Genomic DNA, 19,076 nt, shown 5'->3' on the forward strand with positions numbered 1-19,076 from the left:
ACGAAATTAGCTAAACTTTTTTTTGTTGTCTTCTTTGATGTTTCTTCTTTCGAAAAAACCTGCCCCATTTTGCCCGTATTGCAAAGGTGGACTAAATATACCAAAAAACAAAAATTATGTTTTTTTTTTTTTATGTTTTCGCGTTATTTTGTAATATTACTTCGGAAATATAATTTGCTTTTCATTTTTGATATAAAATTACGAAAATTATTATATTTTCATTGCTATATTTAATTATTTAAACGTACTATATTATTTTTTTTACTTTTACTCGCCATATTTCAGCCTCCATTTTGTTTTTTGGGATATTTTTAGTGTATTTCAAAATTTTAACTATGAATTCACTTTACCTGCACATAAAAACCCTAAATAAAAACCACAAATTTTAAAACAAAGTTTATCGAAATACTAATTTTGGCCACGAAACCTTGGATGCTGGCCCACTGTACACTGCGAAATTTGATCCAAACTATATTTTTGTAAACGAGATGATGCACAACAATATTTTGCACGCGGAAAAATTCTGTATTAAAAGTTTTCACCAATATCCCTCAAATTACTTTTTTGGAGTTGCTAAATTCTTTTCCAATGAAAAATAATATTCGGAAGTAATGATCTTTTTGGAAGAATTCTTTTTCAGTCTTGAATTCAAAATTTCAATTCTAAGTTCTCTTTTGAATTCTAAATTTTTTTTTCAATGAAAAATAATATTGAAAATTAAAGTGCAAATATCCGAGAGGAATTTTTAGGACATTTTGAGAATTATTGTTACTTCAGAGAAACTTTTTTTAAAATTTTTTCTAGGCAATATGCAAAGTGGGGAAAAGGTGATGAAGATCCAGATTGGGGTGGTTTGAAGCCTGGTGAACAAGAAAGACGACCGTCCATTGGAAATCTCAAAGTAAACAAGTTTATTTATGTAAACAATAAAAGCAATATATATGTCACGGGCAATGTAAATAATTGGGCATTGTTTATAATGCCCGGGCAATTTAAAAAATGCCCAAAAGGATATGACAAAATGATAAATTATGTTGAAATTATTACATTACCCGGTCATTATGTATAATGCTAAAAGTCAAGTGGGCAATTTGTGTCACACACAGCCACAGGGTGTCTTGGGATATTCATCCACTTTTAGATGCACCTGGATAATTTTTTTCCCGCACATGCGCTGTATGAAGCAAATACTTCAATTACTCTTATCTGGCGCAGTTTTATTTATTTTTTTTTACTTTTAAAGCAATAATTTAGGTATCAGTTTAAAATTGATTCAATCGCTTTGTTTAATTTTTTTTAAATATTTAAGCTATAGCAAAAGTGGCCCTAGACCTAGTATATATTTCGGACATCTACCAAAGGTCTAGTCATACTAGGTCTGGTTAAGTGCCATTGCCCGGTATATCCCACACTGAAGTTTTTTCACCTATTTTATAGTTTTATTGAGCAGCCGACCCAATTCTGAGTTTGATTCTCAAGCTACAACTCCGCTGCCTTGTTATTTTAAACCCAATCTAGAAGACAAGAAATATCTTGAATGAAGCATTGAGACTAACTAACCTTAGTGGAGAACCTTCGTGGCTGGTTGATGCGAATTCTGTTACCGGCTTGTACCGGTCACAGTGCTGACGAAAAATATCTTCAATGGTAAATTTATTATGGGTTAGAATTCCCTTTCTGTCGGGAGTTTTGATGGTTTTTCTTACCTTATAAAGCAAATGAGGATCATTTCAATCAAAAAGTTCTCCTCGAAGTCTAACTTGATCTAGAAGTTCCCTTGACCTGTGAGTTGGGTTCAAAATTACGAGGCTATGGAGTTGAACATTGATAGTCGTAAAATCAAATTTGAGTTTTTATGTTTGGATAAATGCTTTTGAAGAAATTACTTAGTGTTATTAATATCAATTCAGTTTTTTTAGACTTTTAAATTTTCGGAAAAGTGTCCGCATGTCTTAACCGCTTCTCTTATAAATTTTTTTGAAGAAAAAAAATGCAAAAACTCAACATATTTTTTTTTCATTAAGAAATACAAAAAACTAAAACAAAATAGAATATACAAAATTTAAGAGGAAATTTTAATTGTTTTATGGGTAAAAAATATTTCATTTACCATCATTTTACTATTCCAAATGATCTCGGGCAAATGAAAAAAAGTTAAATATTAGTCTTTGTATATGTACACATTTTCATCATCTGAAAATAACACCTGCATTACTTTTATTTTCACTCTCGAACGCCATTTTTTTTACTCTTTTTTTTTCTATGTAAATTCAGCCAGCCATCGTATATACAATAGCAAAAAACACATCTGCAGTCCCAAATAGCAAAACTTTTAAACAAAAATTGGCAAACTTCCAATAACAGAAGATTATCTCATTATGTTTTGTTTTAATTTCCGGCCGAGTAAAATTGTGGTAAAACAAAACGTATTGACGAATTCTGCTATGCTCCAGTTTACTGGGGATAATAAATATTTGCAATATATAAATACCCTAGTTCAGTGTTCCCCAACCTTTTTATCACCGCGGACCTGTCAACGCTTGATAATTTTACCGCGGCCCGCTGGGGGGGGGGGGGACGTCGATTGTTTATATTGTAGATTATTTTGATTTATTAATTTTAATTTAATTGTATTTAAACATGCCTTCAAAATAAAATACAGTTACACCAAAAAATAAATATAAAGTGATTTAACATTTTAACTTACTAACATTTTAACTACATTTTAACTTACTTAAATCAATTAGTCACGATCGAGAGAGAAGCCTAAGTTCTGCATTAGTTCCAATGTAAATTTCGCGCCGCGCTTTCGTGTTTTATTTATGATATTTACAGTTATGATGATTTATTTTTTATAAATTAAAACTAATTGAAAGAGAAAATAGTTGTAGTGGTTTTCTTTTTTTTTTTTTTTACTTTTTAAAACATTAAAAAAATTTATGTCACTACCTTCGGGGGGACCTCTTTTTTTAAATAAATAAAATTTTAGTAGAACTATTTTTAATTTCGGATTTATTTTTATTTTGGGGTATAAACCTAGGAATTTAAATTCAGTTTCAATGAAATGGGCAGGCCCGGTAGCATTTGATCCACGGACCGGGGGTTGGGGAACACTGACCTAGTTAAATCAGAAAAGCGTTTAAAAAGAGGCCAACACTTAAACTGTCCTAATTCTGCTCTGGGAAATGAAATATTAATTATCCAACCTGATTCATATTTTTCTTCTTAATACAGAAAGCAGACTTCTTTGTAAAGAAGATAGAAGATCAACACATCAAAGAAGGCCGGGACAAGAAAGTTCGATTTGAGGCCGTGTTCTCGAGGAGCAACGCCAAAGCCAAATGGTTCAAAAACAAACAAGAGATCTACATGGGGAAAAGATACCACATATCTGCCCAGGGTGACCTCCATGTCTTGGAGATTAACCAGCCGACGATGGACGACGAGGCTCGATACACAATACAAATCAATGAAGTCTCATCCGCTGCTTATTTGGAAGTGGACGGTGAGTGGTTCTCATCTGAACATTGTCTGAACACAAAAAATAGTTTTAAAACTATAAACAAATCACAGAAATCTTATGTTTGTCTTGCTTTCATTTGAAAGCAACGATTTAAAAGAGTTAACTTCGGTATGTAAATGAAGCTAGCATAAAGGGAAAAAAATCATAAATAATGCCACAGAAACATGCTTAGGATCGTTTCAGAAATGTCACTACTTTAACTGCCACTGAATGGTTGAGAGAAACACAAAGATGCAGAAAGAATTCCAAACAAGTTACAACAAGGAAAAAGACCAACTTTCACCCTACCGTCCCTTTCTCTCGTAATTGTTGTTGACTATTTTGTTCTCCATCCATATTCCTGCTTTTTATATGTCGACTTACCTACTGAAGCACTTCGTTATAGCACAGAAACAATCGTATAACTGTGCTTGTGTCATTATTGTTATTTTGTGGTTGTAGCTTAATTACGCCGAATTGGAACTGCACAATGGGCTATTGGCGACTGTCTGGGAAACATCCCTGAGGATGATCCGAAGACCATCACAATTTTGATCCTCTGCAGAGGGTATGGCACCCCTGCTTTCGATAGCCCGACGACCTTCTTACGAAGTTAAGCACTTTATGGTAGAACAATATACCGCGTACCATCGGTCATTTCGCAAGGAGATCAAAATGGCCACCCTTCAACACTATGACTCCAGCCAGTGATGCCTGACTTCGGTGATCTGCTTATTATCGTTAGGTGTAAAAACCTTTTTTTTAATATTATTGAGAGAAAAACCAGTTTTTTAAATGTTTAAATTATACGAATACCTAAAGTCTCCGTAATAAACTGACTATTTAAGTTCCATCCATTTTAATTATTAAAAATTAAGAAAAATTAGATGTTGTTTCCATGTAATGAACGACTTAATTTTGTGCTAGATAGGTACAAAACTAAATAACGCGAAAACAAGAAACGTTACATAAACATCTCCGCATTGCAGTTTCAAATCCATAATGAAGTAAATTCTTTAGTGCACAAAGATGTACAGAAACATTACGAACAAGTTGTTATTAGGAAAAAAAAGTTGAATAAGAAAAAAAGTAAAAATAGAAAAGAAGAAAAAAAAGTGTGGTGGAATGAGGTAAAGGACCCGGTCAAAAAACTGTGATTAAAATATTTCGTTACGGATTATACAATTCAATTTTTTTTATTACCTTGATTGGTAAATAATTTTGCTTGGCCATGATTCTTTTCATTGGTGAATAATTTTGTTGGAATTATTTTTTTTCTAGCACCTGATCCAGTTTTCAAAATTATAAAAAAATTACCCCCAAGAGTTGAACAATACACTATGAAAGAAGCAGTTATGGAATGTACATGCAATTCTTCAAAAGCTCCAGTCAAATGGTACAAAGGAAATCAATTGATTCAGGTAGAATATGCATTGGACTCATTTTACATTCAGTATTTTTTATATTACAATATTTCAAAAAGACAACGAGAATGCCAATTTCCTGACTTAAAAAGGTGCTTTAATTATGCTAAGAATTTTTCGTCCTATGCCCTTCCATACTACGGTCAAACCCCGCTATAGTAAACCTTCAAGGGACCGAAATTTTGGTTCATTCTAACCGGGACTTCACTATATCCGTTCTACAAGCAATTTTAACTAAGGGTACCTAATCCCCCTTTTATTACGCATTATTAAAATGAAATACAAAAATGACTGAAAAATAATAGGTAGTAACAAAATGTATGTATATGTAGTAACAAAAAGGTGTTAACTTTTACTTTTTATTAATATTCGTCTTGCGTACAAAAAAAATTTATAATCTTTAGCTGATGAGCAATCCTCAACATCAGATATGGAAACACTTCCCGACTCTCCGATAATTTTTCTGGAATTTGTTATTCCACTTTTTAAACCCAGTCATTCGAGCACATAAAAGTAGTCTCTTAGAAAATTTATTGGCTTTGACTTAAAGCATTTGTCCAGATACTGGAAGATTGAGACTTCTTTGAATGCTGAACCAATTTAATATGGCAGCAAACAAGAAAACATGCTTATTGCTACATTCCATGCTATTGATGGTTTTAAAAATCGGTATAGGTAGAAATTTCAAAATTATTACGAATATTTATTATAAACGAAGAAAATAAATCAGTCAAAGACAGAAAATAATATTCAACTTCCTCTCTTTTTTTCCCTTCACTATATCCGCAAAAAATAACATTATACGCGTGTAGCCAAGCACGTGAGAGAACATTTCGTTCACTATATCCGGGAATTCACTGTAAGCCGTGTTCACTATAGCGGGGTTTGACTGTATTAAAATCTTTTTAAAATATCTGTTATGGCTCTGCAATATCTCAAGAAGACCTCTATAACCGTGTTTCCCTAAAGTCCTGGAAGAAGGCCAACCCACATTTGTGTAATCGCCCACGGCGTAGATCAGTGGCTGAATTCCGACTAGCTACCGGACATGACTGCCGAAGAAACCATCTTTACAGACTCAAATTCCCAGATATGCACTCTGTTCAGCTTTGGAGAGGTCATGGACTCCACTGTGCTGCTCTGGGCAGGACTTTTCTCGCAGAGCGTTATTGGGAGGCTAGAGAGACATGTTAGATTAATGAACCCTGTTTCAGCATTTTTTTGTTGTACTCTGTATTCTTTCTTTTTATTGTTTACTGCTGTAACTGCTTATAATTTGCCATCAGAAATATTAAAGAAAAATATTTTAAATTTGAAAAAAATGAATTTCTCTTAAGAACTAATTTTCTTATCTAAAAAAAAAAATTTCATATCTATTTTATAAATGCTAGAACTATTAACCACCACTCATTGTTTTTTTAACTAAACCTTTTAGACATGAATATTTGTGTTTAATGAAGCATTCATTATTTTTATGAGCAATATATAATTATTTATCTTTCTTGGTCTTCATATGTAATCTTAAAATTATTAAACATTCATTGTTTTTATTCGTATTTGAAAACTTGTAAGTACTCATCGTGTTTGTATGTGTACAAAACTTGTTAAGAATTCACTTTTTGTGTGTAAACTAAAACTGTGAAGCATTCATTGTTTTTATGAACTAAAATTAATAAGTATTCATCGCTTTTTATTTGTAAACTTAACTACTAAACAGCTATTGGTTGTGTTAAATCTAACATTTTTAAGCAGACATTGTTTTTATATAGTCAATATAAGTATTAACATTTATATTTAGTTAAAATAAGAAGACACTTTTTAAAAAAAAATTTTTTTTATTAACACGGTGAAATAGGTGAACAAAAAAAGCGGTATTTTTTTCAATTTAACTTAGATAAACATCATATTGAAGGTGACTAATGAATATGCTTTTTTAACATTAGCAAGACTGAAACTTAGTATATACCTATATTGCCTAAAAGCAGTAAAATGACAGGATTGTGAAAGAATAACTAATGCGTAAAGGAATTTGTTTAAAATTAATATTTAATATTTTTTGTATTATTTACAGTTATATAACAAGTTTCTAGTAATATTAATATATTCTAGTAATTATATCTAGTATATCTAGTAAATATTAACGATAAAAAAATGTATATGTCGTACAAAAAGTGACAAAATTCTAAGAAATTGTGTCATTATATACATCATTGTTTTTCTAATTAAAATTAAAAAGCAGTCGAAATGACTTCCTTGGGAAATCTAGTGCTAAAGGAGTATTTTTGACGAAAACCTATAAACGTTAATGAAATGTGTATACAATAAAAAATAAGAAAATAAAAATAATAATCTGCATGCATAGTATCGCAACGTACATGAAATGCATTACTATGACATATATCATTCCGTAAAATGTAAGAAAAGCATTGATGCATAATACTGTAACATGTATGAGATGCATTAATGTAATGTATAGTTGTATGTCAATTACATACGACAAACTTATTAAGTGTTATGCATAAGTGTTATACATTGTGCAATCTAGTGTCAAATTGGATAAGTACATAATGGCCTTTACTTATAGATCAGGGGTTTCCAACTGGCGGCCCGCGAAGCCTTTTTTTTTGTGGCCCGCAAACTAAAATATATCAGTTGTCATTTTTTTGCGGACAATTTTCGTAAAAAAATCTATATGGGTTTAAAATACTTTTCTCGTTAATAAAAACCTAATTTCTTCGTATCTGTGAAATTTAGCATACCAACGGTACAAAATAATTTATTTCTCAGGTTTTGCAGTCATGAAAATATTTATTCAAATACAAATATAGTCGTGTATGTTGCTCTTTTTTACTTAATTTTTATTTAATTTTTTTTTGTATTTTGTGAATATAACTGAGCATGTGCGTATCAGAAATTTTCTCGAAGAAATTCTCCGATTTAACTTTTTGAAACCACTGATTTTAGACGAAAATATCTTCACACACATTTGTAAATTTTAAATTTAAAATATAAATATCTATTCTCTGGTGGTTGCAGCAGACAAACCTCAATTTTCTCATTGAATATTTTGTGTGCTACTATGTAAGTTTAATATCTTAACATTTAGATATCTGTTGTACATTAATTGTTTAATACATAGGTGCACATTAAGTTAATTGTAGCCCGAATTTCTATTATTTATTTAATATTTTTAAAAATATTATTAATAACAATTAAATATTTTTAAAAATCTACTTATTTTAATTTGTAATTCAATACTTTTGTATTTTACAGCTTGGTAAAACTCTGACAGCAATATTTAATATTCCTTCAAACATAAAAGCGTCCTACAAAAAATTTTGATAAAGTTGTGGCCCGTCATTTGATTTGTGTTTTTAATTGTGGCCCCCGGCCTCATACATGTTCGAAACCCCTATTATAGATCGCTAATTTTACTTATTTTTTCAGTCTAGTGAACGATATGTTTTGGATTCTGACACCTTTGGACACAAGACACTGAAAATTCAAATGTGTCGCCTGGAAGACACCGGGGATTATACGTGCAAAATTAATGAAGAAGAAAAAACTTCTACAAAGCTCATCGTTTCAGGTATCGTGGTTTCATCTAAAAATGAATTTTTTTGAAATAAATGAGCGATTTACAATTAATACTGCGAATAAATTACTAGTAAACTAGTTGAATACCAGTTTTTCGGACCAGGTGGAAAAAAATAAGCATCCATAAATCAGTACTGAACGACCCAACCGTGCACGAAACGGTAAGACAAATACTGACACAAGCAATAAAGGTAAAATCTAATGTTCTTCTCGGTGGCTTTACCTTATTATATTAAGTGAAACACGCATTTATTTGTTCATCCCATTAAAAGAAACGTGTGTCTGTCGCAGCATGTCCTCTCTGAACCTTGTACCATTAAATCTTACATTCAATTCAATTCAATCCCCATTAAAAAGGTTAACTGTATTCAGTATCATCTGGAATAACGCTGCTGTTCGAGGCAAAACAGGACATTTAAAATTTAATGTCATCAGGCTACTCTCTCCTGTATTTATATTTTCGAGTGACAGTAAAAAAATTATATAAGCAGGGATCTGTTTAGAAGAAATTTAGGTCCGTTAACGGACCCTTCACAAAATAATTTATCATTTAATCGGACCCTTCACAAATTTCGAAAAGAAATTTCGAAAATTCACAAATCACAAGATCGGAATCAATTTCGAAAAATACACTTCAACGTTGCGTGGATTTTGAAGGAAAGCATAGTTTATCTAAATATATAGAGACACTTAGAAATAAAATCCATCTTACAGAATGAATTTTAATTCTATGTGTCACTACTCTTAGGAAAATTTGCCATAAAAAATGCAATAGGATATTTCTATGGAGTTTTGCCCATGGTAAAATTTTGCTACACATAATATGATTATACTACTTGAGGATACATTTCATGATGATGTATTTGTTTCAGAGCAACAATACCAGTTCCTGCGCCCTCTGAAAAGTATGAAAGTGATGGAAAAAGAAAAAGTGGTGTTGGAGTGTGAAGTCGATGAATATGACGCCATGGTGAAATGGTTCAAAGGAGATCAAGAACTTGTCAAAAGCAAAGACAAAAAGTGAGATTTACAATAAAACTCGTGGTTTTGAGTATTCAACAATTACCGAATCGAACCACTTTATCTTTTTCTAGATTAAATTCTAGATTTCTTTAAATTTTTTTTTCTAGAAGTGTTATTTTTTAAATGTTTTTGCTGTTGGAATTGATTTTCTAGAGCGAAATTTATTTAGTTTATCACATAAAATTTATTTGTTTCTTTTTTATGACCATTTGAAGGTGGGCAAAATTTAGTCAACTGTGAAAGATACATTTGAACTTATGTGCTAATATATATAGCCAAATTTATAAATTCTGTGTTTAAAGCTGTAAATAAACTCGATGAAGCCGTGGGGGTCAGGGGATTGAGAGTTCGCTTCTTATTGAGGTGAACCGGGTTCGAATCCCAGCGATGGCTGGTCGATGCGAATTCTATACCCCCTTCGCACCGACCACAGTACTGACGTAAACACTGGTTTAGAGTCCCTTGCCGCCAGGCTAACCGTCGGTGGTTTTCGCGATTTTTCTCTCCATGCAACGCAGATGCGGGTTAGTTCCATCAAAAAGTCCCCACGAAGTCAAATTTCCCCCAATACTTGATCCAGGAGATTCCTTGTCTTCTGGATTGAGTTCAAAATGACAAGGCTACGGATTTGATCATTAGTAGTCGAAAAACCTGAAATTTGGGTTTACTGTTCAATAACTTTTATAAAATAAACTAGATGATTAGCAAACAAAAGCATAATGTCCAAACAAAATAGCTCCCTAATATGTTGGCGTCTCTTCTTGACCCCATGCAAACCTTTACTAAACAAAATGGATTAGTAAAGAAAATCCTTCATACTATTATCTTCTGAAATTATAAACAGATTCGAGATAACAAATCATCGGGGGGCTTATCGACATAAAATTGATGAGTAGTCACCCCCCAGGCCCTAAAAGAGTTAACATGCTTTTCATGTTTGATCTTTTCTTAATGAATATTGGAACTTTGTTTGTATTAATTAAAAATATTATTTTATGCTACGACGCCTTCATTGAAGAATATAGTTGATAAGGGCAGCAGCTGTTTCCTATTTTAGTGATAGAGTTTACGGCATAAATTGCATTCCACACATAAAAGTTCAGTTATATCAATCATTTCTTGTAATGTTAAATCACTATATAAATGTGATTTTCGACAAGCTTTTTTGTCAACTGTGCACAAGATGATGAATTTATCAACCTTTTGCTTACGGCGCTTACCATTATGAAGCACTTCTGGTCCACTTATTGTACCTGCCCTACGCGAAGTTTAAAGATATTATAAAACAATGTGCCCATTTCAATTAATAACAGTTCAATTGCCGAAGGACACTATAAAAGGGAAATATGCATGTGTTACCGGCAAAGTATGAAACGCTGACATTCTATAGAATGCCTAGGCATTGTATATAATACCGGATGTTTTTAGGCAAGGTATGAAATATGAGAAGTATTACATAATTTCCCATGTCATTGTATATAATACCTAGGTATTCTATAGAATGGCAAATGCCATAGCATTAAAAAAAATTCTTGATGAGGTTATTATGTAAAGGATCTGACTTTAAAAAATGTTATTCTGAAAAAATAATGAGAGTGCCATTAAAAAAAAATGTATTCAAAATGAGGTAAAAAAAATAAAAGTTGTAGAAAACATAATTTATGTCTTTCTGATTAAGGGAAACAAAATGTTAATGTAAAAAATCAGAAATGAACCTACTCGTTGCAACACGGCTGGCTTGAATCACATTTTGAATTTGACATTTTTGAATGACATTTTGACGAATCGGAGATGTATTTTATATTTTGCCGGTTTCTCATTTGGCATTCTATAGAATGCCTAGGAAATATTTGAAGTATAAATCGTTTCATACATTCTATAGTTTAGGCATTCGTTTAGGCATTCTATACAATGCCTAGGCATTCTATAGAATGCCGGATTTAAATCTTTGCAGGTAACATAGGCATTGAATTTTGTTAAATGTCTTTTTTTAAGACAGCATAAAATAATAATTTTTGTGGTAAAAATAATGTTGCATAGTTTAGTAATTCTTTAAAAATATTCCAATTTTAGATTCGACATTACTCAAGAAGGTAGGAAGAGGAGGCTCATATTTAAAAGTGCAAAACTGGCTGATGAGGGGGAATACACCTGCAAAACGAATGCCGACACCACAACTGCTGAATTAATCGTGGAACGTAAGAACATTTTGGAATTCGTACGACAATAATTTAAAGTAGGGGAGAGTGGGGTCAATTGTAACATTTTTTACTTAACTATTTTTAACTAGCATTAAATCCAATATATTATTAGTATTAATTGACAGACGAGTAAAGTAGACTATCCTCTACTAGAAAGAAAAATAAATACCTTATTTTAAATGTTATTATATTAGTTATTAACAATTTTTGACAGTCGTGCACTTGTTACAATTGTAACAGTTCATAAATTCAACTAAAGCATAGTTAATTATACATATTATCATAGTTGTGATATATTTTCTTATTGATCAAAATAGTAGTGATATTTTAGGAGTAAAAATAAGAATGAGCAGAGACCTAAAGGGTTAAACTTTTAACTTTAAGGGGTTAAAAATTTTAATTTATGCTGCGAAAGGTGACAAATAAAAAAATGCACACGCATCATAATATAAATGATGTAGGAAACTATTGGTGGTTCCTAAAGAGTTAAGTAATGGTTTGTAAACATAAGATTATTTATTTCCAGCTGTTACAATCGTCCCCAAGATGCCATTTTAGCTTCATTTCTTAAAAACAATGCTAGTTAAATAACAAAACTTATCTTTTTTTTTGGAAATGTTAATTAAGGTGTCCACTTATATATTCGGTTAATAATTTTTATTTGTTTAAACAAAATTACTTTGTTACAATATAATATTCTAATACCAAAAAAAAGTACTTACGTAGCGTGAAAATATCATTTGTGATGTAACTCTTTCAAAAATACATAAAAATGGTTGCCAGCAGGGATGTACATGTAGATTTATTAAATACACCTTGTGCGCCACCTAGGAACCAAATCTGGAGCCCGACACTCGAAATTTCTGCTCTGTTACAATTTTATCCTGTTACAACTGACCCCACTCTCCCCTATTATTATGATTTTAAAAGATTTCTATCCTGCATCGAATATTCTTACATGGATATTAGAAACTTACATTTATTAATTTAAAGGCTATCATAAAGTGGCTAATTTAGAATAAATATCAGTAATGGTGATAAAGAAAGTGTATACAGGATTTCCTCTCTCATAATCCATACTTAATATTGCTGTTGATTGTTTAGGCGATTGTTTTTGTGATTTCAGTGGCACCATCTATGGCCAAGAATTATTCTTAACATTGAAAAAGATGCCTTATTAAAATAAAGTTACCATGAATGATCAAAAGAATCACAGATGAATGTCAACAATCACTTTGGTGAATGTCTGAAATATTTTAAATTAATTTATTTGTTGACATTTTAATATCTGCTGAGGATAGATTATGAGAAACATAAGTGTTCGGATTACCGGGGAGTGGCACTGAACCTTAAAAAAACATAGATGTAGGGCATACCGAGCAAATGTATACCAGGAAGTGGCACTTAACAAGTCCTAGTATATATTTTATGTCCTAGTATGGGACTTTTATAAAAGTGACTACGTGATTGTGGATATCCACCGGTGGAAGTAGACATTCTCTCGATCTCTGTCATTCTCGGTATCATGTTATGGTTTTCTCATGATGATGTTTCATATGATATGACGTCATATGATGTTCGGAGCACGATATATAGCACGCTTAAAAACATTGTGAAATGGTCTACTTAATGTAGCAAACAATATTGTTTTCCTTTACATAGCTTCGAACAGATTTGTAAAGAAATTGAAAGATACATCGGCAGTCGAACGTGATCAGGTTGTTCTGGAAATAGAACTGATGGACAAGAAGGCCCCGGCGGAATGGTTTAAGGATGGTCAACCCATTAAGTCTTCAACTAAGTAAGCATAGTTTTTATTTTAAATACTTTACGTTAGCTATTTTTATTTTAACGTAATCATGATTTCTTAGGATCTTATTTCAAATACATTCTTATTGATTTAAAGATTTCAATCTTTTTATTTCATATTTTATAGCGATATTGGCTTTTTAATAGCGGAATACAAATTCTGAAAATATAGAAATTTCGTCATAATATATTTTTATTTCATGAATTTGCAATTATTTTGAATATCCAAATTAAAAAACATTCAGTCACATTTGAATCAGTTGCTTGCATTAAATAAACTTTACTTTAAATGATCTTGTAAATTTGAATCAGCTGTTTTCATTAGACGTTGTTTATGTTCCAGTATTGTTCTCAAGTCCTTCGGTGATGGTAGACATCATCTGATCATAAACAATTGCCAAATTGATGATGCTGGTGAATATGAGTGCAGAAGTAAGGAACTCTCCACAAGCGGCAGACTGGCTGTGGGAGAAGGTAAGCTATTATTAGTTACATTTTAATGAAAAAGGTGTTTTGTAATAACCACACTTAATATATATTTTTATCCGTAAAATATAAAGCTGTGGAATTTGTAATAAGGAAGATTGACTAAAGAAACATCAAAACTCGTCTGATGGAAAGTTTCTCGTTTATTAGAAAAACATTGAAACCTCTGGAAAAGACCACCTCAATTTCCGACCACTTTTGGGAGGCACGGAATTTTTTCCATAGTTTTTGTGGTGAAGAAAGAGGGAGACCATCAAAACCTCTCCCAGGGACCGAAGTCTGGAGATCTGGCTGGCCAATCCATGCCGTAAATATCCTCACTCTCTAGAAATTCGTCGAGCAGAAGATCATTATGTGACATCGCGCTATCGTCCATTAAAATAAAATCAGGGCCAACTGCACTCCTGGAAAAGCGAACCTTGAGATTCAAGATCTCATCCCTGTACCTCACGCCAATCACAGAGCCCCTTTCAAAGACATGGAGAGGCGTGCGACCATCCATTGCAAATTCTCTTTATGTACTTCAAAAGTGTTTTTTCTTCTGCCTTTGCTATAATTAATACCGTTGTGGACAGGACCCTTGACATAACAGCGCAAGCGGTTAATTTTTCTAGTGGGACAGAAGAGAACGTCTTTTAAGCTCAAACTAGTTTTTAGATTATTTTAATACTTCATTTGCTATTATTAACCTCAACAGATCAGAACACATGAGATGCCACAAAACATTTTTGTTAACTATATGGCATCTCTTGTGCCTAGTTTTTCTACTTCATTTTTAAACGGACTCTAAAAGGTGGTCATTAAGGACGGTCATTATATTTTATTTTATAACCGTCGTTGAACATCTGACCCAATTTTATGGGTTTGCGACTAATGTTCAGCTCAGTATCCTTGTCATTTTGAACCCAATCCAGAAGACAAGGGAACTTCTGGATCAAGTATCGGGAGAAATTTGCTTTCGTGGAGGACTTTTTGATGGAACTAATCCGCATTTGCTTTGCATGGAGACGAAAACCGTGAAAACCTTCCATGGTTAGCCTGACGGCAAGAGAACTCCAATCCAGGATCCGTCTACCACTGAGGATAATTTACGTTAGAACTGTGGTCGATGCGTGCCGGGTGCAGAATTCGAATCGACCAGCTATTGGTCCCGGGTCACCTCAATAGGAAGACCCCCTGAGCCACCACGGCTCCAAGGACGGTCTTTGCGAAGCATCCATCGCATAGCAATTCTTATATTGCCTTCTTATAGTCATGCGCTGTTAGATCCTTTTTTTTTGCTATTATTTCGGTTACGCTTCACAAAAAAAATATAAACATTTTAAGGCTAAGTGATCATTTTAGCTGAGAAATCCCTCTTTGTAGAACCGAAAGATTGGAGTTCCTTAACCTTATGCTCCTTCTAAACTAGTTTGAATGTGTAGTTCTAAATCTGGGTTAAGCCAAAAAAGTTTTTTTCCTGAGAGATATAATTAATTATTGCCAAATAACTGTAATAGCAGAATTTTATGAGTGGGATAGTTTAAGAGCTCAACTGGCTTTTGCAAATTGTTCATTATTTTTCTTAACCAAACATCTCGTCTTGATATCGTATTTCATAAGTATCCTGATAGCTAATACTCACCATACTCTCGTACGCCAGCTAGGTGGCCGAGCGGTCAGCGTGCCTGACTGTGAAGCTAATGGTTGCGGGTTCGAATCCCGCTCAGGACATGGATGTTTCTCTCTGATTTTTGTTTTCTGTTGTGTGATGTGTGAATGTGTCCCGCCCTATCAACAGAGTTCAGATCACGCCCGGGTCACCAATGCGGGGAGAGTAGAAATCGACAACGCCAACCTTCATCTATCAAAAGTTGTCTCGTGATAGAACATGTCTTATACACTAGAAAACTAACATGTTTTATGTACTAGAGATTTGGTATTTAATATAGTGGTAGTCGCGCCACAATACTCCTTTTTCCGAATTTTATCTGCGATAGAATTCGATAAACGAATGCCAGTAGTTGATTTATGCTTATTTTTTTTTCTCGCGTTACCTATATATTTATTTTTTGTTAATATTTTCCTTTCCTTCTTTTTCTTGTCGTTGGCCGGGAGAATTGTATTTACTTGACTGAATTTTTAAGCACTTTTTTGTGAGATATAGCTTAACTACCACTATAAACGTTAAATACCAAATTAGCAATATATAAGACAGGTTAACTTTGATTCTGTCACGTGATACCTTGTGATATAATTAAGTTAACCGGTCCTATATACAAGTGATTTAGTATTTAATATTTATAGTGGTAGTTATGCAGCAATATTCTTTTACTCATTCATTTGTTTTTGTAGGAGAGAAACCTCCAAAAATCAGCAGAGACAAAACAGAATTCACTGGTGATGCTAACAAGCCTTTGACAGCAGAAATTCCATTCACAAGTAATTTATATTTATTACTACCATTAGTATCATTTTAACATTTATTATTGTATTTAACATTATTAACCATCGATCAAATGTTTATTGTTCTGGGAACTTTATCGTCTAGACATAATTTAATCGTACTCGCGGTGAAACTAAATTTTATGAAATACTATAGCAACATTTTCTAGTGCTTTTATAAACCACGTTTTTTATCGCTAAATTTGGCGTCTTTCTGTAATTAGAAAAGTAATCAATTAGAATATATTCAACTAAAATATGACATTTTTATTATTAACACTTTCATAGAATGTTTCGGCCTATTGCGTACTTGCACTTTGAGAAGAAGGTCACTCATTCCGACACACGTGATCTATGACGTCAGAGCAAGCTGATCGTTTATAAGCAAAATGCAGTTTAGCTAAGTTTCTCTAGATGACTTAAAATGTTAATTAACGTTAAGTTAATTGAACACAAAACCGTATAATTCTTCCTCGTCTTTAATTTTAACTTAGATTTATTTATTGTTTATGCGTTTTATTGTATCGAACACGCATTACATCCTAATTTCTGATCCGATAACCTTATAAAGCAATAAATTGTTCTCCCCGTCAAATGACCGGTTGTGGTGGAAATAGTATACGACACTTACTATTCGAAACAAACAAAATACAATAATATTAATAATAATAGAATATTAACTGTATATAATTGTTAGAAAAAGTCATGAAGTCAAATGTGCAAAAACGATAAGATAATAAGCATAACGATGAGATAAACGATAAGCATTTTCGATGCAGAAGTTCACGGTTATTCGACCGGTTATGGTATGCTTAGTGTTAAGAAAGTTTATCTTGAACTTAATGATTTCTTGTTTCTTCATAGTTCCAGGAACGAAGGTGTCTGACATTGCCTCTAAGCTTCTCCGAAACGGGAAACCAACCAAAGATGTAGAGGTAGCAGTGAGAAACGACAAAGTTGTCATTATTTTCAGGAAACCACCAAGAGAAGCCAGTGGAGACTACGAACTGTGTCTCTCGAACGCCACTGGAGAAGACAAAATAAAGTTGAACTTCAATTTCGTTGGTAAGTTTTTGGATTAACTTACTTATCATACCGATAAGTTTCATAATTTTCCCCCCAGTTCACAAAGAAGTAAGTTGACATAGAGGTCAAAAATTGATTTTTTGATTGTTTTCTGAGTTTCATTCGATTAATAACAACAGTTTAGATTCAAAAAACGTCCCAAAAGAATTTGAGAGGTACATTTAACATGTTTTTTTTAATTTTAAAATTGTTGTAATTATTACTAGTAAGAATTTTACACCTCCATTTCTTTGGATTAGAAACATTTAAATCGCCGCTTTTTATCCGCCATTTTGAATTGTTTCAGAAAATCCTAAATCTAAACGCAAGATTATGTTTTAATCTACACTTCTTTTGACAAAATTATAATATATAACGCTTATGGGGCAACCCAGGCATGAATCCCAGTCGTGGTGGATCAATTCGTAGACTGCTACCTACTCGCTTCGGCCATAGTGCTGAAACCACCTACGGCAGACGGATCGTGGTTTAGAATCCTTCTGCAGTTCGAGTTAGCTATGTGGTATATGCTATATCTATTTTTCGTGTTTGCCCTTTCCATTTTATCATAAAAATACGATAGTTTCTGTCAAAAAATTTTCCACGAAATCGAGGTTGTCCTAATGTTTTTTTGACCCGGATTACACTCGTCTTCTGAGCTAATTTAGCATTACTAAATTATAGAGTTAAATACCGTAAATCAGTTATAGTTTGACTGTTCAATACCGACGATAAAATAAAATGCAAATAACCATTAATCCGATGCTCCTATTTTTATTGGAACATTGAATTAATTGTTATTAATATTTTATTTTATCGTTCGTTCACACATATCGTTATGCTCCTATTTATGTAGGAGGTATTATAATTTGGACCTTGTGCCATAAAATCCTACATTCTATCAATCAATCAACCTAATTTTAAACCCTTCGATTTTCTAACTTTTAAATTGTAAGGTTTGCAAGACCCGTTTTTGAAATATATATGCCAATTAATTAACTCTAACTACCCTATCGTTTAATAACGGACCATAACATCTGATCCTTTGTATACGCTTATTAATACTGCTTTGACCTGTAACAGGCTGTAGGGCATTTAAAGAAGAAGAATATATAAATAGTCCTAATCGATAAATCTATACACTTCGTAACATGAATTGATAGAGTTTTGTATCGGTCACAGATGTCCCTCAGCCACCTCTAGGACCGCTGGATGTGACAGACGTTTTCAGAGACCGATGCAAGCTCTCTTGGAAGCCCCCCTTGGATACCGGTGGCATGCCCCTCAGCCATTACATGGTGGAGATGCAGGACATGGGAGCAAGGGGTGGATGGCTGGAAATAGGGACCACGGAAAACACCAACTTCGACGTGACTGGACTGGTGAATAAAAAGGAGTACAAATTCCGGGTGAGGGCAGTCAATAAGAAAGGAGCTTCAGATCCATTGGCCTGTGCTAAACCAATCATCGCTAAGGATCCCTACGGTAATTAACAATTCGTTATTATGATTACAAACTTCTTCGCTACTGCATTTTTGCATTCCT

At 32.9% G+C, this 19,076-nt stretch overlaps 1 protein-coding gene across 1 annotated transcript in view; it reads left to right on the top strand.

Moving 5' to 3' along the window:
• LOC107453137 (projectin protein bent) overlaps window positions 1-19,076 on the top strand; it is a 307,623-nt gene that overhangs the window by 87,310 nt on the left and 201,237 nt on the right. Inside the window, exons 25-35 of the mRNA XM_087164780.1 lie at window positions 805-901; window positions 3,235-3,505; window positions 4,784-4,923; window positions 8,374-8,515; window positions 9,396-9,543; window positions 11,620-11,744; window positions 13,410-13,548; window positions 13,900-14,030; window positions 16,377-16,463; window positions 17,331-17,531; window positions 18,714-19,016. Of these exons, the coding sequence (XP_087020906.1) occupies window positions 805-901; window positions 3,235-3,505; window positions 4,784-4,923; window positions 8,374-8,515; window positions 9,396-9,543; window positions 11,620-11,744; window positions 13,410-13,548; window positions 13,900-14,030; window positions 16,377-16,463; window positions 17,331-17,531; window positions 18,714-19,016 (1,784 nt within the window). The remainder of the gene's footprint in view (window positions 1-804; window positions 902-3,234; window positions 3,506-4,783; window positions 4,924-8,373; window positions 8,516-9,395; window positions 9,544-11,619; window positions 11,745-13,409; window positions 13,549-13,899; window positions 14,031-16,376; window positions 16,464-17,330; window positions 17,532-18,713; window positions 19,017-19,076) is intronic.

The sequence above is a fragment of the Parasteatoda tepidariorum genome, chromosome 5, assembly GCF_982258835.1.
Source record: "Parasteatoda tepidariorum strain Cologne lab strain chromosome 5, Ptep-v5.0, whole genome shotgun sequence".
NCBI classification, from domain to species: Eukaryota; Metazoa; Arthropoda; class Arachnida; order Araneae; family Theridiidae; genus Parasteatoda; species Parasteatoda tepidariorum.